The sequence below is a fragment of the Nelumbo nucifera genome, chromosome 2, assembly GCF_055504915.1.
Source record: "Nelumbo nucifera cultivar China Antique chromosome 2, China Antique-T2T, whole genome shotgun sequence".
NCBI lineage: Eukaryota > Viridiplantae > Streptophyta > Magnoliopsida > Proteales > Nelumbonaceae > Nelumbo > Nelumbo nucifera.
The window spans coordinates 53,594,042-53,617,306 of NC_142650.1; the positions used below are offsets into that span (position 1 = coordinate 53,594,042).

Sequence of the window (23,265 nt, forward strand, 5' to 3'; positions counted from 1 at the left end):
CCCTTTTTAGGGTTGTAAATGAGACTAACCATTCAAGCTTGCACAAGACAAGCCTGATTATCAATTCGAGTTGGTTAGGGTAGATTATTTATATTAAGGCAAGGGGACCTTATAATTCTAGTTACCCAGTACATGAAATTTCATAAAAAACGCTATTCATTACATGTTTTAGTTACCATTACCATTCATGCAAGCGAATGTTAGTTGTTGGACATTAAATATTGCGACTTAGATTAGGCTCAATTAAGGGTCTAGTTGGGATCTTTCCTTTAAACTAAAGAAAAGAGAGAGAGAGAAATTGGGCGTATCGTGATTGGCATAGTAACCTAACCTAAACCTATAGTTTCTGATAAGGGGAGTCGGAGTAATCGACCAAACCCAATCCTGGTTCACATCAAAGTACATTATGGTTTGTCTGCATCAATAAGCTGTAGGTTGGAATTTGGAAAACATCCAAGGATGGGTTTGGATTGAACCTTTGTGAAAAAACACAACCCAAACTGAACCCAATGTTTTAAAACCGAACCATTGTGTGTTTGGACCAATCAATTTACCGGTTCAACCACCTGGATCAACACATGAGAACCGATCAATGATAGAATAAACCCAACCATCCCTACGCAGAACCTGCTTATACAAATGTTTTATGATATCCCTCCCACAAGGCAACAGGCCAAGCCATGTAGCCAACAGCTCAACCTCAAAAAACAGCCAAGCAACAATTTGGGCTATTTGGGTCTCGCAATCAAATGGCCCTGCTGTGAATGATCGTGATCATGCGGATGAAGTCACGCCCAGTAAATTAAACTCGTCCTCATCACTTCATCATTCAATTTTTCAGCCAATGAATGATGAACACGGTGGGTCTCGCACGATTTACTCAGTGTGCCCACTCACCCAGTATCATTTCTCATTTCCCCACACAAGAATCTTACAGCCATATTATTCTCAAGTTAAGCCCCAAGAAGAAATGGATTTGTAGTATGGGAATCAAACAAAGAGCAAGACACATTCCATATGGTTGAATCAGGCAAAGGGAACCGTTGAGTGCTTGGTATTTGGGTCCCATACATGTACGGGCCTAAATGTCAAAAATACCCCATTCTTGATACATGCACAATACAGCTCACGTCCATGGTAGTATTGCCTATTTCCATGATGTCAACAGAAATGTTCCGATCCAACGGTTTCAGGTTCAAGTGGAGCCATTAAGAATCGTCAATGCACCGTGCACGTGACGCTGTAACTTGGATGGTAGGTTGCCCTCGTCGAGATGAAATCTCCGTAGACGATAAAACCAGCAACAGCTAGCCTCAGCAAGAGAGAGAGAGAGAGAGAGAGAGAGAGACAGAGAACTGGGTGAACTGTTAAGTGTGAAGTTTGCGTTCCACCGACTCCTCAACTTTATTCTTCTTCCATGTCCCCACCAACGTCGGCTTTACATTCTTCCTTCGTTGGACTCCTTTTCTTCTTCCATCATTCAACCCTTCCTCTCCCAACTGAGCTTTGCTTCAACTACGACTCATTGATGGCCTTCTCGCAGCTCAAATTCAGGCTCACATAGTAATTATTAATGGCGACCACCACCGTTGGTTCCCTCTTCAACGGTTTCATCGCTCTGCTTCTCCTTCTTCTCCATCTGGGTTGCTTTGTCTTCAGTACTACCGCGGATGGTCCTTCCACGAAGAAACGAAAGGTATCTCCTCAAACTTCCACGTCTCCTTCTCCGCCGCCTCGCCTGAAGTTTAACTCACACAAGGCTCTTTCCTCCTCTTGGTCCTATATCAAACGGATCTTCTCCTTCAACCACCCAAACAAAGGTGTCGACACCCACCCCACAACACCAACTTTGTCATCCGCCAGATCCTCGCAGCAATTAACTCCTGAACCGATTGTGTCGGCTCCTCCGCGCAAGAAACCCACTCTGTCCAAGAAAGAGACCGATATTTCGGTCGATCATTCTTCCTTTCCTCTCCGGAACGATATATTCCCATGCCCAATATGCGGGGAGATTTTCCACAAGACCCAACTTCTCGAACAACACCAGTCACTCAAGCACGCCGTTTCAGAGCTCTTGGACGGCGACTCTGGAAAAAATATCGTTCAAATCATCTTCAAAACGGGTTGGGATGACAGACAGAAGAACCCCACAATTCACCGGATCCTCAAAATCCACAACAGCCCCAAAATACTAGCGAGGTTCGAAGAGCACAGAGAGTACGTGAAACTGAAAGCTGCACGCAGCGGGGTCAGGAAACGAGACGAGAGGTGCATCGCAGATGGGAACGAGCTCTTGAGGTTCCACTGTTCGACCTTTGTATGTGATCTGGGGCAGAATGGAAACTCCAGCCTCTGTACCCAGCAGTACTGCAGCATCTGCGGGATCATCAGGTCGGGGTTCTCGACCAAGATGGATGGCACGTCGACGCTGTCCAGCAGCTGGAGGGCACACATGGCGCTGCCTGATGAGATCGAGGAGGATTTCGCGTTCATGAACGTGAAGCGAGCCATGCTGGTGTGCCGAGTTGTGGCGGGTCGTGTCGGAATAATCGGACGTGATGAGGATATCGTTGACAAAGACGAGTTGGGGTTTGACTCAGTCGTCGGGAGTGGTGGCGGGGTCCAATCCAGGATGGATGAAGATGAGCTTTTCGTCTTCAATCCAAGGGCCGTTCTTCCTTGCTTTGTTATTGTATACAGCGTATGAGCGGTGAATGTCAGAGTGTGATTTTCTGCAACCGACCCCGCTTTCTTCTTTGTAAAGTATTTTCCTTTGTTTTCTCAAAAAAGAGAAAAAGGAAGGGAGGGGGGGGGAGAAAGGAATGCTTAGGTGGCGTTGTGGTTGGCATGACTGAATGTACTATGAAAGTGTCGGCACTTCTTTTAGGGTTATGTGTCGTGTTTCTCAACTGACTTGAGGTTTGATCTGATGCAGCAGTGCTTATGTGTTTCATGCTTCTAGTGGGTTCTTTATGAAGAAAATAAATCTGCTCTTTACGTGATGTAAATCGTCTGATCATCGGATCATGTCCTTGATTCAGACTTAAGCGGATGGATGGGCCAATTAAGTTGGTAGATCCATTAGAGGTCTGGTATATGGGCCTTAAATCCATCTTGTGGAATTTATATTTATACCTGTATGAAATGTAAAGGCAAGTGCATAAGTGATAAGTATAATAGTGGATTGAAGTACACGTGCTACAGGGACAGAAGAGGATGTAATGTATGGATGTTTGGTGGGTCACATGGCCCATGGGTGGTCTTTAATCTTTATCACGTATGGTAGCCAATGACAATGGGCCATTTTTCTGTGTTGTGCTTCTTTTATGGGACCCATAATTAGGGTCCATGTCCAGCATGATTTGATGCTTTTTAATTTCAATTAGGCAAAAGTAATTGAGGGGGAGCCCACACAAAGGAGTTTCTGGCTGAGACCTAATTATGGTTGTTGAGTTGGATTTCACATGAGGTTATGATATAAGTGGCAGAATTAAAAGAGGAATTTGGGTGGGGGCAGTCACTAATGAAGAGTAGAGTAAAAATCCAGTTCACTGGTGGTAGATTTGGAGTTAATCCCCATTTACAGAGAAGCAGATCATATTAGTACCTGGAAGTGCGAAACTACCTTCACATAATTGAAAATTCTTCTCAGGTTACCCTATCTAAATTATATAATGGTGAACTTTTCATAATGGACCTTATAATGTCTAAAATACCCTTGTATGGGTGCAAGGGATCAAGGATTACAATTCCATAGCGTATGTAGCTGCTTTGAGATTTGATCTGTTTTAAGGGGTAGACAGGTCTTATACCCATCTCCTGAACACACCAATACGCCCTATCCAACTATCGGTCTACATCAGTGATACTGTGATAAAAATCCTGAGTACTTGACCCTAGTGAGTGTGATGTTGAGATAAGGTGGGAAATTCACCAATTCAGAACTTTTAACATAGAGGTGTACATTCGAAGAGCCATTAATGTGGTCGGTGTTGCAAGAAACGCCATATTGTACCCATTACCATGCTGTACACAACCCTTTCATCAATTTTGCAAGGCTACAGCCGATACTGCACTGACGCATTAGATAAAAAAATATCTCTCGTAGATTTACTTTTAACCTATATATCTATAATAAAATCCACCTCATTGATTACTACTTTTATCATGCTGGTTGATTACTTATAAGTTCTTCTGGTATTATGTTTTTTGGCATCATAGTTCTATCCCCTTTTCTCGGTTTCATATGTTTAAAGATATTGATGAAGGAGAATTTGGCCCGACCTCGCAATCACCCGACACGTGGCAAAAACAAGCAGCTCGGGACAGTAGAGCGCCCGAAGCAAGCACCGAAAGCAAGTCCAAACTCACTACTGAGCCCGAACTGCAGACCGCCCTACTAGGAGCCCGAGCTCCTCACAAAGAACCCGAGCTCCCTACTAGGAGTCCGAGCTCCCTACCAAGAGCCCGAGCTCCCAACTGGGAGTCCGAGCTCCCTACCAAGAGCCCGAGCTCCCTACTGGGAGTCTGAGCTCCCTATTAAGAGCGAGCTCCCTACTGGGAGTCCGAGCTCCCTATTAAGAGCGAGCTCCCTATTAAGAACCCGAGCTCCCTGCAAGGAGACTACTGGGCCCCAAGCCTCACAAAGCTGTGACCCGAGCTGGCCCATGGCAGCTCGGAACACTCCCCAAACCGAACTCAAGACACCTTGCTCGCCACTCCAACACAGCTTCTGAAACACCAGGCTGACCAAACGTACCTGACACCAAGGACGTCCGTATCCAAGGGCGACGCACCTGACTGATTTGGGATCTGACGCCTAACAGCCGCACTTCAAATGGCCTCCTGCCACCGCCACCTACAACCGTCGTTACTAGCCGCAGAGACGGCTCCGACAAAAGGAGCAGTGGTGGTTCTGACTGGCCAGAGGAAATGACATCCGAACTGGCAGGAGTTCAGAAGTAATCATGCCCGATCTGACAGAAGCCTGGGAGTGAGTGCGCGAGGTGGTTATAAAAGGCTCCTACCCCCCAGAAACGAGGTATGCTAACTTTTGCGCTATCTGGTCTATCTTGCCTTTGAAAGTGGATAGAAGCTGAACCCCTGGCAATAGTTACAGCCCGAAACATACATAACTTCTTTTGGAAGAACATTGTATGTCGCTTCGGGCTACCTCGGGTACTGATCTCCGACAACGGCAAACAGTTCAAAGATATCAAGTTCCAAGAATGGTGCCGAAGTATGGGAATTAGTCAGAACTTCACATCGGTCGCACACCCGCAGGCAAATGGCCAAACAGAAGTAATGAACAAAGCCATCCTCCGCGGACTGAAAGCGCGATTGGACCGAGCCAAAGGTTTGTGGGCAGACGAACTACCAAGTGTTCTATGGGCACACCAAACCACCGAAAAAACCGCCACAGGTGAGACCCCCTTTAACCTCACCTACGGCACCGAAGCAGTGATCCCGGCGGAAATTGAAGTGCCTACGTTGCGACTAGAAGCGTACGACGAACAAACAAACGAGGGTGAGTTACGCACCAACCTCGACCTACTGGACGAAGTGAGAGACCTCGCGCACATCCGAACTGTGGCCTACCAACAAAAGGTAGCTCGGTATTATAACGCGCGAGTAAAAAAGAGGAACTTCTGCGTCGGTGACCTGGTTCTCCGTAAGGTCATGATGCCTGAACCGGGCGTAGGGAAACTTGGACCAAACTGGGAAGGACCCTACAGAGTAAAGAAAGCACTCGGTGGGGGAGCATACGAGCTCGGAACCCTAGAAGGACAACAAGTACCCCGAGCATGGAACGTTGTCAACATTCGAAGGTACTACCTATAGACCACCAAGGCAAATACCCCAAAGCCATTTCATGTCAGAAAACGAACTGGACCGAAATGGTTAGTTCGGCAAAAAACATAGCTCGAAGACAGGACAACCAGTACATGAACAAAAGCCATTTCATTTCAGAATAGATGTATACATTCGAAGGTACTACCTATAGACCACCAAGGCAAATACCCCAAAGCCATTTCATGTCAGAAAACGAACTGGACCGAAATGGTCAGTTCGGCAAAAAACATAGCTCGAAGACAGGACAACCAGTACATGAACAAAAAGCCATTTCATTTCAGAATATATGTGTACATTCAAAAAAAAAATGTACATTTTATTTCACAAGCCAGGGGCTACTTCATCGTTATCAGAAGCCACTTCGACAACACCCGAAGGACCTGCCTCCCCCTCGAAGTCCGGTTCGGCATCCGCAGCATTAGCCATTTCTTGAGTAATGCGCGAAGTGGATATGGCGCTAGTGTCGAGCTTGGGGTACGTATTCCGGATCATCCACCGGCTTAGCTTGAAACCCCTCCTATAGGAGTCTACCATCAGATCATCGAAATCCGGTGAAGCAATGTAATCGCTGACAGCTTTCTTCTTCGCGTCTTCGATGCCTTGAGAGAAGATCTGAGTCCTCTCCCTGATATCCTCCTGAAGATACTCGACCTGGTGCTGCAGGTCCAGCTTCAACTCCGCCATATTCTTCACCACCACTCCCATGGCCTCAGCATCTCTCTGAGACCTCGCCTGCCTAGACCGCGCGAGGCGAGTAGCAGCCTCGGCAGCATGAGCAGCCTCCTCGGTAGTTCGAGCAGCCTCCTCGGCAGTTCGCGCCTGCCTCGAGTATTTCTCCACCTGGTTCGCTAAGGCGTGAATAGAAGAGTTCACCTATCAAAGGAAAAACGGGATCAAAGGAACGAATAGAAGAATAAAAGCCGAAGAACTCTAAAGAAGGGAGCACTTACCACCATAGCGTGAGTAACGGCATGGCAGGCCACTTGGTGCAGAGGGAGCTCGGTCCACGCCGCAACTTCCTTGGGAAACATCGCCTCCTTACTCCGTTGAAGAGCATGAACAGGCAACAACACGCTCCTGAAACCCCCGGGGGCCTCCGAGCCCGACGGCCCAGCTCGCGTATGGGCAGACTCGGAGTAAGCAGGAGCCCCAGTGTGCGTGGTTTCGGCATAAGGAGCCCCTTCCGGCTCCTGCGTAGGCGGAACCATCTCGGGCTCCTCCGCCGGATAGTCCGGCACCTCGGGCTCCGCACCCTGGGACGGTTCGGCGCGAGCTCGCTTAGCCACCCGTTTTCTCCTCTTCATGCCCTAGAACAAGTGCCCACCTCGGGTCCCTCGAGAGTCTATCGTACCTGCGAAAAGGAGTTCGGCATCAGTAAGACACGTAAAAGAAGAGCAAGACAGGATCACTAGGGAAAGAACCTACCCGAACTCAAGCCCGCAGCAATAAGCTTGGCATCCGTCAGATACCGTTGACACTCTAGCCCGAGCCGCGCCCATTGCCGGAGGCCCTTCGCCGTCTCCTTATCAAGTGTGACGCCGGAGTCGGGAGCGGCCATCCCCCAGCCGGTCTGAAACGGCCACTCCAGCGCACTTCGCACCCCGAAATAGTCCCGCTTCCACGCCGAGACCTTATTAGGGAGTCCATGTAAGAGCTTGAAGCCCGGGCGAGGGGACAGGTAGTATGCCCGCCTACGCCCAGGAAGGGGACCCGCTTGCTTTTTCAGCATTAAAATGGAGGAGAAAATCTCCAGGTCCAAAGGGAAGTTCTCGTCACAAAATAAAGAGATCGTCCCCACTAAGTTCCTAATGGAGTTCGGGTGAAGCTGGCCGACCGTCACACCGAAGTGGTTTAGAACCTCGACGAGAAGAGGGTGAAAGGGCAGCTGCAGCCCCGCGGCGAGCTGTTCCCGGAAAATCACGATCTCATCAGGACCGTGTTCCCAAGGGAAGCTACTCGTAGGGCTGAAGTAAGCGTGCTCCCCAGGCAAGTCGTAGTAGTCTATGAGGGATTGAAGTCCCTCAGGCGTCATAGTCGAAGGACCGAACTGATCTATAACCCGGCCACGATGGGAGGTGGACGCCGACCTACCCGAAGCACCTCGGCCCGTAGGTTCAACCCATTCCTCAGGACCTACATCAGGCTCACTTGAACTACCAGGGGACGCAAACCGATTGGTAGAACCTACATCAGACCCGCTTGAACAGCCCGAACCCTCCGAACTAGATATCAGAGAATAAAGCGAGATTCCGAAAGCACTCACTTGGGAAGAAGACTGAAGGAAGACCGCGAAAGCTCGAACAAGGAAGGAACCTAGGACGCGAGCTGAAGAGCCTGAACGCGAACTGGAATTTAGGCGCGAGCTCAAGAGATACAACAGTAGCACGGACAGTGTCCCCCCCCCCCCCCCCCCCCCCCCGCGCGCTATTTATATCCACTACGGCCAGAAAGCGACGGCCCAGATCGAAGCCAATCCAACGGCCCACAACCGCGCTAAACCGCACGTCTTCCAAAACCAATCAGCGCACGTCTCTCCGAAACCGACGAGGCGTCGCGCACGTCTTGTCAGAGGACAGGTGTCAGCACGCGTCTTCCCGAAACTGACGGGGTGTCGGCGCACATCTCCTCGCAATAAAAGCGTCTGCAGCGCAACTCTTGAACGACTGCCGTCACGTCTCCCAAACGCGCGCCCTTTTTTGAAAATCAAATTAAAGCAAGTGCGCTCAGCACGGACCAAAACCCTCCTGCTACCTTACAAACTCCCCGCGCCAAGACGGAACCCTTGTCGCAGGGAGTGGGGGGCAATTGATGAAGGGGAATTTGGCCCGACCTCGCAATCACCCGACACGTGGCAAAAACAAGCAGATCGGGATAGTAGAGCGCCCGAAGCAAGCACCGAAAGCAAGTCCAAACTCACTACTGAGCCCGAACTGCAGACCGCCCTACTAGGAGCCCGAACTCCCCACAAAGAGCCCGAGCTCCCTACTAGGAGTCCGAGCTCCCTACTGGGAGTCCGAGCTCCCTACCAAGAGCCCGAGCTCCCTACTGGGAGTCCGAGCTCCCTACCAAGAGCCCGAGCTCCCTACTGGGAGTCCGAGCTCCCTATTAAGAGCGAGCTCCCTACTGGGAGTCCGAGCTCCCTATTAAGAGCGAGCTCCCTATTAAGAACCCGAGCTCCCTATTGAGAACCCGAGCTCCCTGCAAGGAGACTATTGGGCCCCAAGCCTCACAAAGCTGTGACCCGAGCTGGCCCATGGCAGCTCGGAACACTCCCCAAACCGAACTCAAGACACCTCGCTCGCCACTCCAACACAGCTTCTGAAACACCAGGCTGACCAAACGTACCTAACACCAAGGACGTCCGTATCCAAGGGCGACGCACCTGACTGATTTGGGATCTGACGCCTGACAGCCGCACTTCAAACGGCCTCCTGCCACCGCCACCTGCAACCGTCGTTACTAGCCGTAGAGACGGCTCTGACAAAAGGAGTAGTGGCGGTTCTGATCGGCCAGAGGAAATGACATCCGAACTGGCAGGAGTTCAGAAGTAATCATGCCCGATCTGACAGAAGCCTGGGAGTGAGTGCGTGAGGTGGTTATAAAAGGCTCCTACCCCCCAGAAACGAGGTATGCTAACTTTTGCGCTATCTGGTCTATCTTGCCTTTGAAAGACTCTAACTTGAGCTTTGGAGCCCTTACGCCGGGTTCTCCCCGAAGCTTCTCTTCTCCTTCCGTTTCAGGTCCCTACCACTCAGTTCAGAGGCAAGATCGTTGACAGCTAAGATCGGCCGAATTGTGCATCATCAGATATTATTGGAGAAATTTTGATTTATTTTATGTAGTTAAAGGTTGATCCAATGTAATTGTGACAAGCATGATTTTAAAAACTGGATAAAAAAATAAAACCATTTTAACCATCGGTTCCCTTTCAAACAGTCTTACTGTCTGGTGCAGCCCCAGGTGGAAAGTTGTGGGGTCTAAAATGGGATCCAGAGCCATGACCTGTTCTCCTAGGTCAACCAGTCCGACCATCCAATCCAATCCAGTTTCGGAAACCATGGTGGCAAAATGATATACTGATATGTGTCCATTTGCTAAATTTAAACAAACTAGTAAATGTGTACATGTATTTGTATGTGATAGTATTTCTAAAATAAAACTATTTATAATTCATAGACAATTTCTGAATATTACATGTGGGCAATTTCTGAACTGTTATAAGTGAACAGTTTTTAAAAATAAGAGTAAAAGACATATATGCCCTTTTTATACCCACTATATTCTTAGACGGGGATAGAAAACATCCAATGAAAATTAAAAAAAAAGAGGCATTCGCTTTTTTATAAATAGTATATAAATAAAAATAATCCTATTCCTGTAATGTACTTACGGAAAGTTTGGACAGTGTAACTGGGGAGGGTTCGAATTAATTTGGCCTTACAGTGGAACAATTTTGGGCTAGAATGGAGTAGGATCGGTCTAATTTCAGCTTGCTATGGACGTATTAATTCTGGGCCCAAAGTTTAGCCGAAATACCTTGTCCAAACCCATTCGAATAAAAATTGGGCTGGGTTTGGTCCATCTGTGGTAGGCCCAAACTGCAAACAAAACCATCAAATGTGTTAAATAACAAAGTAATTATTATTGGTGATTACAATAAATAAATACAAATAATAATTGGGCTAGGATGGTTCAGGCTCAGCTTAGGCCATACTGACACAAGTTGCAGCCCTAAAAAGAATCTAGTTAACCCCTTTTTACCAGCTACATTTGTAAGTATTGGTTTATAACGTACATAGAATGAGAATAATGTCAGTGTGGTATACTTTCAAATATTGTTGTAGGAGTTCGGATCTCCTGCCCACGTTTATCGTAGTCAGACATGGAGAAGATCGCATCCTCTACATAGTATTATACAGGGGGAGATGTTCTCAATTCACGGGGCGTAGTATGCTGTGGGTAGACGTGGGCAGGGTTCTCGTAGGCAGGAGGTCTGGACTCGTTGTACAGTGCCCCTAAATCCGCAACAATACGTCACTGAATGACTCAAAGCGACATTTTGGTAGATGTGAAACTTGTTTGATTTCAACCCACTATTGATCTGGTTGGTTGAATCATTTGAACTGTCACCTAATTAGGATTCTGAGTTCGGTTCAGTCAAGACCTGTTAGACGATTAAAAACTGTTGATTTGATCAAGAACCATTCGACCTGATTGGTCCGACTAGGTGATCGGGTGATGGATTGCACACTCAATGCATACAAACTTTCGGAGGCCATAGTTTTGCACTCTAATGTCCGATTAGTATGTTTTTTTTTTCTTTTTAATTTTGGGTAACTTTTCGAGATCTATGCGTCCCAAGGAGCCACAGGCGCCTTGCCCTGCTATCTTTGCAAAAAAAAAAACCCTTTTTTGGCCTCAAATTGCAAATTTTAATATTTTTTACAAATAAAAAAATAAAACTGAATTAAAAACATAAATTAAATATAAAATAATACATATAACATATCTATACATTATTTATTGCTAGAATATATATTTGTACACACATGTGTGTGTGTGTGTGTGTTGATGTGGCACGGTTTAAAGTGCTTGACCCAGCCGGTCGACCCGGTGACCTATGACTTGGAGAAAAAAAAAGGTTTGGCCTCCGGGTTGGTTTTTAAAAAAATGGTTTATATATCTATATATCTATATATCTATATCCATAATGAAAGAAGGATTTGCTTTTCTAATGTTTAGCCAACCACTTTCCCCCACATTCTCCTAAATTGTCTCTAATTCTTATTTATCTCCTAAATTATCTCTCACTCCTATTTATCTCTTAAATTATCTCTAATTTAGTATAGAGATTCTCTCCTAAACTATCTCTAGTTCCTATTTATTATCTCCCCACTTTTTATCTACATCTTTCTAAAAAAATTTCAATTCAAAAAATTCAGAATTATTTAAATGGTATAACAAAATTATATACTAACTTTAAATTTTTATTTAAAACACAAAATAATTATAATAGATTTAATAATATTCATATTATTAATAATTCTACATTTTTACAAAATATAGAAAGTTTCGAAGATTTCTTGATTATAATGGCTGACAAGTTGGGTGGGGAGGGATTGATCGGGGAGCTGTGTAATGGGTTTCAGTTGCTCATGGACCCTGATAAGGGATTCATCACTTTCGACAGTTTGAAGAGAAACACGAACTACAAAGCATGTTGAAGGAAAGGGATGTCGACGGTGATGGGACTCTTAATCAGATGGAGTTCTGTGTACTCTTGTTCAGATTGAGTCCTGATCTGACGAAAGTCCGCCGCCACTGCAACAGCTACCACCGCTGTTGTTCATGACATTGGAGAAGATGAACAGTACTTTTCTTCCAATTAATAGTTATTACAAGGGTAATATGGGGATTAAAAAATATTGCAATGGCAAATTTTAATGGAAAACTAACAAAAAGAGGTCTTTGTCTCACGACTATAGTAGGGGGGGTCTTTGTTGCAAAACAAAGTACAGGGAGGTCTTTGTAATTTACTCAAATAAAAAATAAAGAAAACAATTAACAGCGGTGGATAATGGTGTAGAAAGAATAATGGTGTTCGAAAGGGAAGATAGCTACTTGTGAATGGCAAGTGATGATAAACAATCACCATGATGTATGAGTAGAGGAGATGGTGTGGAGTCTAGGGCTTGAAACCACTATAAAAATGGGAAAAAACAATGACCAGCCATGGTTAACAGTATATGAAGAAAAATGGTGAAAAGTAGAAGAAACATACCTGTTTAATGGTTGGTGATCGACGATGAACAGTGGCATCGAGAGCAAGGGTGCATAAAAAACGTTCTTGACGCCATTTAATCATTATAAAAAACGGCCTTAGTTTAGGGTTCTATGTCACTGCACAAACCGACTAGGGTTGGGCTCCCACATAGGGCGAAGATGCAAATCCTGCGTTGTCCATTACTTTCTCACTTTAAAATAGTCTTGTTAGTTTAATCCGAGAAATTGCATTATTGAGTATTGGTTATTGTTTTTTTTTATTTTTTTATAAAAATAGGAAGTGCTACACAAGATGGGGGTAGCATCTCCCCACAAATCACTCAAACAAATATAGTCTAAAGCCCAAGAGAGATTACAAAAATTAAGGGAAACACAACCACTGGAAGAAGAGTGAGCCTCACTTGCAAGACAATCCGTCACTTGGTTAGCTTCTTCTAACATGTGCTTATATCCAATACCTTTGCCATGCTTCTCTTTCAGCTGCAAGTAATCCACTCCTTAGAGTCCATGGAGAAAGAGTTTGACCTTTGAGACAAGAAATGACGAGTTTTGAGTCCCCTTCTATAATGATAAAAGGATTTGCAAAATTTGATGCCAAATTCTGAGCTTTTCCAAATTGCCCAAGCTTCCGCCACGTTGATAGATGATATTCTTAACGAGTAAAATTTGTAGTCTAGGATCTTACTTAGGTGGTTTCTCGCAATAGAAACTAGCTTAGAACAATTTCCATTACTAGTGCGAGGCGTATTAAAGTTGACTTTGATAGTGTCCTGATTTGGAGGAGTCCAAGAAACAAATTTCCAATTTCCCACCTCCCTAGTAGCTCTCCAATTCTCTCTTAATTCACAATATTCTAAATAGCTCTTTGATGCTTGTTCTAACACTAAAGGAGGGGGGGGGGTCAATATTATTAAATGATTTTTTATTTTATTTTTTCTAGATATGCCATCAAATATACACACATTTTTCTTTCAAAAGGGATGTTTCTTTCAAGTCAATCTTATGAATATCCACCCACCAATTTAGAATAGGGGTTTTTATAGTTCAGTCCACCCTTAGGGTGGAGCTAGGATTTATAGGGGCGGATTGAATTCTGCCCGTGGATTGATGTTAAATTCACGGGCAGGATGCAATTTATAGGAGGGGCTACCAGTAGACTAGGAGGGGGCTGCAATTTCAGATTTCTGAGGTGGATTATAGTCCACTTATCCCTCTAAAATATTATTACTATCACCATTGTTACTATCAAGATTCGAAATCATCACATTCCAAATTTGCCTAGTAGTGGTGCAAATGTTAAAGATATGAACAGTGCTTTCATTCTTTCCACATATACAGATATACTACAACTTCCATCAATATTCATCATTCTCTTTCTTAGGAGCTCTTTTGATGAAAGTCTATTGTTAAGAAGCAGGAACAGGAAAACTTTTAACTTTGGAGGGCATTTAAGTTTCCACACAAGCGAGCTCCAATTGACATAACCCCCTCTACAATCAACAATGTCACAATTTAACTTATAAGCTGTTTTCAAAGAGAAAACACCACTTGTGTTTAATCTCCAAATCATCTAGTCCTCTCTATTCCCGGTAGGAATGAAAATAGACTTTATTTTATTCCAAGTGTCCAAAGGCACAAGACTTCTAATCTTGTTTTCAAGTCACACATCTCTTTCATGATCAATGAAATCACTAACAGGACTAATCTCTTCATTTTGAATTGGGGCTATAGCAATTTGCAAGGGAATCCTTACCCACCCATATATCAGTCCAGAACTTAATCGATTTTCATTACCAACTTCCCAACTTAGACCCTTTCTCAAAAGGTCCCTAGCCCCTAAAATTCCCTTCCAGGCCCAAGAAATACCTTTCTTACTCTTTCCATCCCAGAAATTATCCTTCCTCACATATTTTCCCCTCACTACTCTAACCCAAAGATTTCCTTTCCCACTAAGATCTTCCAACCTAGCTTTGCAAGACTTGATTCATTGACCCATTTAAGCTTCCTAAGAGTTCAGAAAAGTTAATCTCCTCGTAATCGAAAAGGTGTTTTTCTTCCACCTAGCCAATTTTTTGCAAACTCTTTCCTTAACATATTGAAAGGTGCTCTTAGTGACCCTAGAATTAATGATAGGAGCCCCTAAATAAAAATTAGATCCAGATTAAATTGGGATTTTGAGGATGTGAGACAATATTTTCTGAAATTTATTGGGAGTTTTCTTTGAGAACTGAATTGTTGATTTATTAAAATTTGGGTTTTGACTAGATGTTTTCGCAAACTTCATCAAAATATCCTTAATTCTCAAATACACATTTATTGTAGGTTAAAAAAAAATAATAATACCGTTATTTGCGAATTGAAGGATTGGGATAATTGGACTATCCCTTTTGTAACTCTACAACCAATCTAATTGCCTGAAATTAAGGCTTCTTTTTCAAGATCTTGTAAGAGCTTCAACACAGCACAAAGATATAGGGGGAGAGAGGGTCTTCTTGTCTTATTCTTCTTGAGGAAGTGAATTCTTTAGAAGGGGTGCCATTAATCAAAATCTAGAAAGAAAAAGTTTTAGTGCATTCCATAACCCAGCCGATCCATTTTTCATGGAACCAAAATTTTCTCAAAACTTTTTCAATGAAATCCCATTCAAGTCTACTGTAGGCCTTTTCCATGTCAATTTTGCAAGTCATGATTCTTTTTTTGTTTTCATTTTTTCTTTTTCATGGAGTGAATCATCTCATGGGAAATTAAAATATTATCATTTATTTACCTATTAGGGACAAAGGCACTTTGAAAAGAAAAGATTAAATTCTTTAAGAAAGGCTTGATTCTATTAATTAGAGTTTTAGTGATCACCTTGTAAATTACATTACAAGCTGATAGGTCTGTAATTGTTAACTGTTTCTGGATGCTCAATTTTTTGGATTATAACAATAAAAGTCTTGTTCAGTATAGGGCATAGTTTATCAGTATGAAAAAAGGTTTTGATTGTCCCACAAAAGTCATCTTTAACAGTACTCCAAAATTTCTTAAAGAATAAGGCATTTATCCCATTTGCTCATCTGTGACACCTTTGTCAATATCCTGAATGAATATATCCACTCCACTTGTTCCTTCAGTTTTAAATCTCCTTTAAAATTCATCACAAAAATAATTCGAAATCTTCCTTGGGTCTTCAAGTCTAGCCCCCTCCTCATTTTTAATGAAGGCAATTTTGTATTTAGCTTTTCTTATAGTTGTTGCTAAATGAAAAAAATCTATTATTCCTGTCACCAAGATTAATCCAATCCACCCTAGATTTATGGGCCCAATAAACTTCCTCTCTCATCAATAATTTAGTTACTTCTGTAAAGCAGTTCCTAAGTTAATTAAAGCCTTGTCATTCCCATGTTCTGCCAATTGATTTTGAACATTTTCTATTGAATTCAGAAAGGGGAGAGTGTATGAAAGAGCTGTAAGGAAAAAAGATGGAGAAACATGATCTTTGGGAACTTTGTCAAGCAGGCTACCAAGTTTCCTAAGCATGACGATACCCATGGGTTCATTTCTAAATTCTAATTTGAATATGTTTCCAATTAGAATGCGATGCTTAGCTTGACACTTTCCTCTCTTGCCACGTGGTCTATTGAGAGGCTTGGATAAGGGAAGAGAAGGAGAGAGAGAGAACTAGAAAGGGCTAAGGGAGAAAGAAGAGACGTTTAAAGAGAGAAGAAAAATGGGGAATGGGAAATTAAAGCGAGGTTTAAGGAGACCCTACAAAGCTATCAAAAATCAAAATCAAGCCATTTGACGTCAAAGAAAATGTTAAATTCATCACGTCACACCATTACCAAGCTTCCATTATATATATAAGTACACGCAATTATATATCATCACATACAATATAAAACATTAAATTAAACTCTAATATATCTATCTAAATTTTAGCTTAAAGTAATTTCTTTTCAAACAAAACTGATGAAGGGTGATTTGGCACGACCTAGCAAGAAGGGGATATATAGGCACGATCTGATCGAGGGGGGACAATTCAGCCAAGTGAACTCAATTCACAACATTCGAAGCTCGGGTATTCAACCACCTCAGCCCAAAAAACCACCTCGGTGTAGAGGCACTTCGACACCTAATTCGGGACTAAAGAATTGAAGTGGCAGTTTGGGGCTAGAGAGCTGAAACCTCACATGATCGACTTCAAAGGCCTCCCCAACAGGCCCGAATTTCTCGGGATCACGATAAGACTCGTCCTAGCTCCGCCTGAATCAGAGGTAAAACAATAAACCTTATCAATATACTGCTCTCCTTCAAAAACGGAACAAACCTTAACTGCACAGCCCGAAGATCTCGGAGATCTTTCATAAGGCCCACGACTACTCTAGTATATAAAGACATAAAACCTCAAGGCAAAGGTACGCGTGATTATTCTACTCACTAGCACTCAAGTTCTTAAGCATTCAGCTCGCATTCACAACATAAGTACTGACTTAAGCATTGGAGCGACCTTGCCAGGTTAGCTACCCCGGGTTCTCTGATCCACTGTTTTGTAGAACAATCCAGCTTACCACCCAATTGAAGTTCGAATCGCCTTCTAGCTAGGAATAGTTAGATCGCGCACCATAAAAAACCAACTTAATCTATTAAAAAAAAAGGTTCCAATTAATATTAAATAATATAGATCTCCTGCATTTCTTAATTTAATCATGTAAGGCTTTCTGGTCTTTCTCTTTCTTGGACGGGACACGGCCGTCATTTCCGGCCAGCATCTCGTACTTGTCCTTCCTTGTGAAGCCTGTGCACTCGAAACCTAAGGTCCCAGATAGCACCCTTTGGATATAGTTAGCAACTTCGATTGCAGACTTATTGCCTCCTTTGCATGTAAGCTCTGTAGGCAGTTGGTTTAAGAAGGTTATCTCATAAGTTGGCCTGGGGTTCATGAACACGAAATAAGGGTCCATAAGCTTGAACCCCCGTGCCGTGGTTCCATAGAACATGCTTTGCTTGGTATTGATGGCCACTGGAACGATCCTGTCGGTAAGCTCTGCGAACAGTGCACTGAACCTCAATAGGAATGGTTCTCTGCAAGTGGTTCCCTCCGGGCAGATCACCAAGTCCCCTTCTTCCAGCAATCGCTTGATGTTGGCTGCATCTTTCTCTCGTTCCCTTGACAAGGCCACAGCTTTAATTGGGGAGATGAGTTCCGTGAATTTGCTTATACTGTATGTGACACAGCTTATCTTTCTGCCCAAGGCCACAGCAGTGACAACGGGGTCAAGCACAGTCCTGTGGTTGCAGACAAACAGGACCCCGCTCTGGCCTTTTGTGGGTGGTGGAGGAGGTTTACCCTTCACAATTAGCTTGATTCCCAGGATTGCGTACATATATCGAGCATACCTTTCCGGCAAGGGAAGATTCAGGTAGACCCTGAGGATGGAGAGTATAAAGCCAATTGGCATCCATAAGAAGGTCAGGAGGGCAACCAGAGGGGTCGGCCTCTGAACAAATCGCCCCTCGTGAAAAATGACCGGGCTTAGAAGTTTGTTTCTGGGCAATGGATTAATGCACTTGGTCCTTGGTACCATGTATCCTTCCTGCATGGCCTCACAAAAACATCCAGGGATGGATTAGCTAGGGTTCTGACTTCTGAGCATATATTTGAATGAAACTTTCATCTTTATTGCCTTAAAAAATTTTATATAAGTTATTAATATTAAAGAAGTTTGCTCATGAAAAAAAATAGTTTAGAAAAAACTAAAGAACTCAACGGAGATTTAGACAATTGATAAGGGTCTGTTCTATCAAATCCACGGGATAAAGATTGGGGGAGTTATATTGGCAGAGTATGGCTCTTATATTTTTAGGTAGGGGTGTCAATTGGACCGGTCCAATCCGATTCAGTCCAACATGAGTCCATTACAGATGGACCAGGTCCAATCCAATCCAATGAGTACTTCGGACCAATTTGGACTGGTCCAATTTAATGTTTGGACTGTTCAATCTGTCCAAATTGGTTTTAATTTAGATTGGTTTCATTTCAAACTTGATCTATTGATACTTGTATTTTTATCTTCTATCAATAGACCGGATATTAGTTCAATCCAATCCAATCTAACATAATTAACCCATTACAGAGACAGACCAGGTCCAATCCAATCTAGTGAAATATTTTGGGCTATCAAGTTTAAACTGGTCCAATTCAATATGTCTTATTGGTCCATGATTATTATTTGAACGGATCCAATCCAAAGTGATCCATTTTTGACACCCCTATTTTTATATAAACTGATCATATAAATTTGTTGTCAAGCATCATTATTAAAATGGAATTTTCAATTGGCAATATCAAAATATAAGAATTGGTATGCATTGTGTCAATTGCTTTTATATCGGTAAAAAGTGTAGCAATTAAGATGTAACCACATAACAAAACTCTACATGACTAGAGCTCTTAACAAGTGGAGCAAGTGAAACGCCTGCAACTAAAAACGTTGTCATCTATTTTTTTTCTGGTGTGACATTTCTCTTATATCAGTGCCATTAAAAGAAAGGATGTTGAGAAGACAAGAAGCAGGAATAGAATGAAAAGGGACTCAAGAGATATAACGAGTTAAAAGAAGCAAGACAATCACAGGGTGGCCCCACTAACTCACATTTACCCCTTTTGAACCCAAAGTCATTTTCTCCATGCATGAAAGAAGTTCTGTGCTGGTATATATATGTCCAGACAATTAAAGTGAAGGAAATAGTAAAAATTCAATTGGGAGGCTTTAGAAGGAATAGCTGGTGAACCAGAGCCATGGCTAATTACCAACTCCGCCACATGAAGAGACATGGAGAGGGTGAGAGATGGAATTAAGACCATCGGATCTCTTTCTCATACAGTGCTCCTCACACCAATTTCACAGTATGTCCTGCTCGTACATGATTGTACATTGGGAACATCTCCTGTACTTATATCTATTATTGATGGGGAGATGTTTTCATTACATGGTGGGATGTTGTAAGGTCAATGTAAGGAGCGGATTCTAATTCATCAACTCCATTTGATTTAGACAGTTGTCCCCTTAAATGGTCATTATTTCTCCAGTCAATCCAAGACAAGTGTCAAATGTGCAGGTCTCCCTTCCTAATTTCCTGGTACTGGTAGGAATAGGAGGCAATAAAGTATAAATTAAAACAAAGAAATTAGGGTCCGTTTGGTTCATAGCTAATCGAAATTGGAATCAAAATCAAAATCGCAATCCCTCCACATGAAAATGATCTATTCCCACAATATATTTGGTTCAGGCAAGAATTGAAATTAACTAGAAGGGAAAGAGTTGGAATCAGAATGCCCATTCCAATTCTGATTCAGGACTACCCCTATTCCCACAAACCAAATGTATCTTTAATCTTTAATTATAAAAGGTAGTCACTGAATCGGGGCTCACGAGAGAGAAGCCTGGACAAAAGAAAAGCAACTTCTACGGTAACAACCTCTACGTGATCAACAGGAATTAAAGTCATACAAAAACGGAGTGCATTCAATTCAGTTAGAGAGAGAGAGTAAACTATGTTCATGACGTGAAAGAGAACAAATGATTAATCTACGAAAACTGTGAACAGATGATGAGCTGGGGATCGGAAGAATTGTTAGAACAATGGTTCAAATGCAGATGAGAAACGTACGTAATAGGGTAGTGAGATCAAACCTTGCATACGGACAAGAAATCGTGGTCGGATTCTCTGTCGCCCAAGCCGACATCCGGGAAATTCTTGCCGAATTCTTGTTCAACGGCAGCTCTCTTGTGTTGTGCAAGAAGAACACCTGGTTTCTTGACGAACCCAGTTGCCCTTCCAGACTTGGAGACCTGGAGCTCTGTCCCTAGAACCTTGTCAGCTCCTAGATAGGCCTTTGCAAATGGCTCTACCGTAATTCTTGGATTCGCAGTTACGATGTATCGTTTGCCAAAGGAACTAAACACTCTCCAACTCTCTGGGTTGACATCCTCAGCGTAAAACTTTGGCAGCACAGACCTCGACACCAGTTCGATGTCTCTTAACTTCAACCCCGCGAAGGTGATGAAGAAAATGATCTGGGAGGCCGATGATTCAGATAAGAAAAGGTATGTCAAGCATACAAATGGGGCTGAAGCCAAAAGAACAAGTCCCCTCAGAAGGCTGCCAGCTTCTAAGGCAACAAGCATGAAGTAAGGGAAAGAGTTTTGAGACACGAGAAGGGTGCCATCAAGATCTGCGGCCACCATTTGGTCGGAGCGCCCCTCGGAGGTGCAACTGGAGATTGGTTTGAAATGATGAAGAGCACCCATGAGAAAGAGATTTTTGTTTGTGGTATGAAATGTGATTGAGCTGGGGAGGATTTAAAGAGAGAGGATCAGAGAGGAAAGACAAACTAGGTGGTCAAAATCCATTTGTTATTAGAATTTAGAAATAAACTAATAATATATAATTAATTGGAGCTGATTAGTAAATATATTAAGAGTTTAAGATGATTGTGTTTGGTTTGGGAGAAAAAGTTAAGTAAACCCATATAATGTTTGTACAGATTTTCTTTCCTTTTATTCCTACGTTTTCTTTTAAACCAAACAAAGGGGGACTGGCGTTTAAATCAACACAGGTACAAGGAGGGGACAACAAAGTAAGTATATTTTGGTCATCTGCTAAGGCCCCGTTTAGTATCCATGTTTGGGAATTGGGATAAATTACTAAAAGCAGGTTCATGATTTAATTGCTCAACTTTGTAAGGGCTTTCTGAAGTTTCACCAAAGGCAACTTATGGGCTTTTCATATGGGGCCTGCCTTATAAAGCCAGAAGCCCCTGCCCAAAATCCCTAGTTCGCAAACTGACACTAAATTATAAAGAGTGCAGTTATAATTCACTGGCTTTTTTATTCTTACATTTGCTTTAATTTGGTTATACATAGGCGTGTCCACACTTTTTTGTAAATCGAACCGGTGGTATTAGTTTTTCTAATTCTCCAAACCAAAACTGAATTGGTACCATCGATTAATCGGCCTGTCAGTTTCGGTTTTTGATCGGTTCCGTTCTTCGGTTTTTCAGTTTTTTATATTTATAATATATATTATACAAATATATATAATATTATATTATAAATAATAAATAATAAATGATATATAATATAATATAAATATTTAAAAATATATAATATATATAATATATCTATAAATAGATCATTATAAATATAATAAAAGTATATATTTTTATATATAATGAATATATATTTATATATAATACATAGAAAATATGTGACATATATTAAAAATATATATAACATATACATAAAAATATATATACCGATTTGTTTGGTTAACCGTCGGTTTTTTTGTAGATTAACCAAAAATCGAACCAATCCTTTGATTTTTTAAAAATTTCAAACCGAAATCAAACCAATTAATTTGATTAACCGCATGAATTTGATTTTTTAATTTTTCATGGACACCCCAAACTATATTTAAATCGGCAAAGGACGGACGTCATGGGCTGACTTGCCGAGTAACGCAAGCTCATAGATAAATGCACCTAATTAAATTATTGTACAAACTTGTTAGTTTGCTGTTTGCCTAATGATTGTTAATTTGATTCTCTCTATTCATAATGGGTGGCTGATGATTTGTACGCACGTGCAAACGAGGAAGAGAGATATATTTAATTCAGATATGCTCCTCACAGAATATATCAGCCGTGGATTGGGAGCATCTCCAATAAAAGGTTATAATTATGGAGATGTTTCAGATGCACGGCTGAAACTTGCTGTGAAATTGGTGCGAGGCATGCTTTGCGAGGAATAAAATTTTTTGAAATTAATGGGGTGAGAGGAAAAAAAATGTACATAATTTTTTTTTGAAATGGTCGTCTAGACGTGAAGCCAAGTTAATTAAGCGTTTGTTTGGCATAGATGTTGTTGCTCCAGAAATCAGCGAAACATCAGCACCATATCGGAAAAAATGGTGCTCCAAGAAATTCATGTTTATTTGGAATTGTTTTTCCATAAAAAATAGTGCTTTAAGCATGGTTTTCAAAACCGGACCGAATTGGATGGTTGGACCGGAAAAACTGGGAATTGATTAGGTGACTGGTTCCAATTTTCCCCAAAATTGGATTTTCCATAAAAATCGTTGATTTTGGTCAGCAAACCGCTGACCTAGGTAGTTAACCGTTCGAACAGTTTTCATTTTATTTTATTTTTGTCAAAACGGGTCGACCATTCGGAACAAACGGTCAAATCGTTCCTCGATAATCAGACCCCTGACCAATTCAGTCTTCGAGTCGGTTTTAAAAACCATGGCTCCAAGCCACGCCTTAGAAATCGGGAAGGCATGGCTTGGAGCTATAGCTCGTTGCTACCAATAGGGACATGAGGTGGCAATGGTAGGGACATGACATGGCACTGGATAATAGGTACCAGTGCTGAAAACGTTTCCTAGAGCATAGGTACCAAACAAAGAAGGTTGTTGTTGCTCCAGGAAACATTCTATCTAGCAGTAACATTTCCAAACAAAAAAAGACACCGTTTTCTTAGAAAACGGTGCTTCCAACCCACACATCAGAAATATATCTCAGCATTGATACCAAACATATACAAAGTATCAGCACTATGTAGTAGATATAGTGTAAATTGG

General features: G+C 42.5%; 2 protein-coding genes across 2 annotated transcripts; one reads left to right on the forward strand and one right to left on the reverse strand.

Moving 5' to 3' along the window:
- Positions 1–1,182: 1,182 nt before the first annotated feature.
- Positions 1,183–3,192, forward strand: LOC104601227 (uncharacterized). The gene has a single exon (XM_010264495.3). The coding sequence runs from the start codon at positions 1,574–1,576 to the stop codon at positions 2,705–2,707; it is 1,134 nt and encodes a 377-aa protein (XP_010262797.1). The 5' UTR covers positions 1,183–1,573; the 3' UTR covers positions 2,708–3,192.
- Positions 3,193–16,530: 13,338 nt separating this feature from the next.
- On the reverse strand, positions 16,531–20,950 carry LOC104601228 (glycerol-3-phosphate 2-O-acyltransferase 6-like). The gene is made up of 2 exons (XM_010264496.2): positions 20,316–20,950; positions 16,531–18,215 (listed from the first exon to the last, which is right to left on the reverse strand). The coding sequence occupies exons 1-2, from the start codon at positions 20,931–20,933 to the stop codon at positions 17,322–17,324; spliced, it is 1,512 nt and encodes a 503-aa protein (XP_010262798.1). The 5' UTR covers positions 20,934–20,950; the 3' UTR covers positions 16,531–17,321.
- Positions 20,951–23,265: the final 2,315 nt, after the last annotated feature.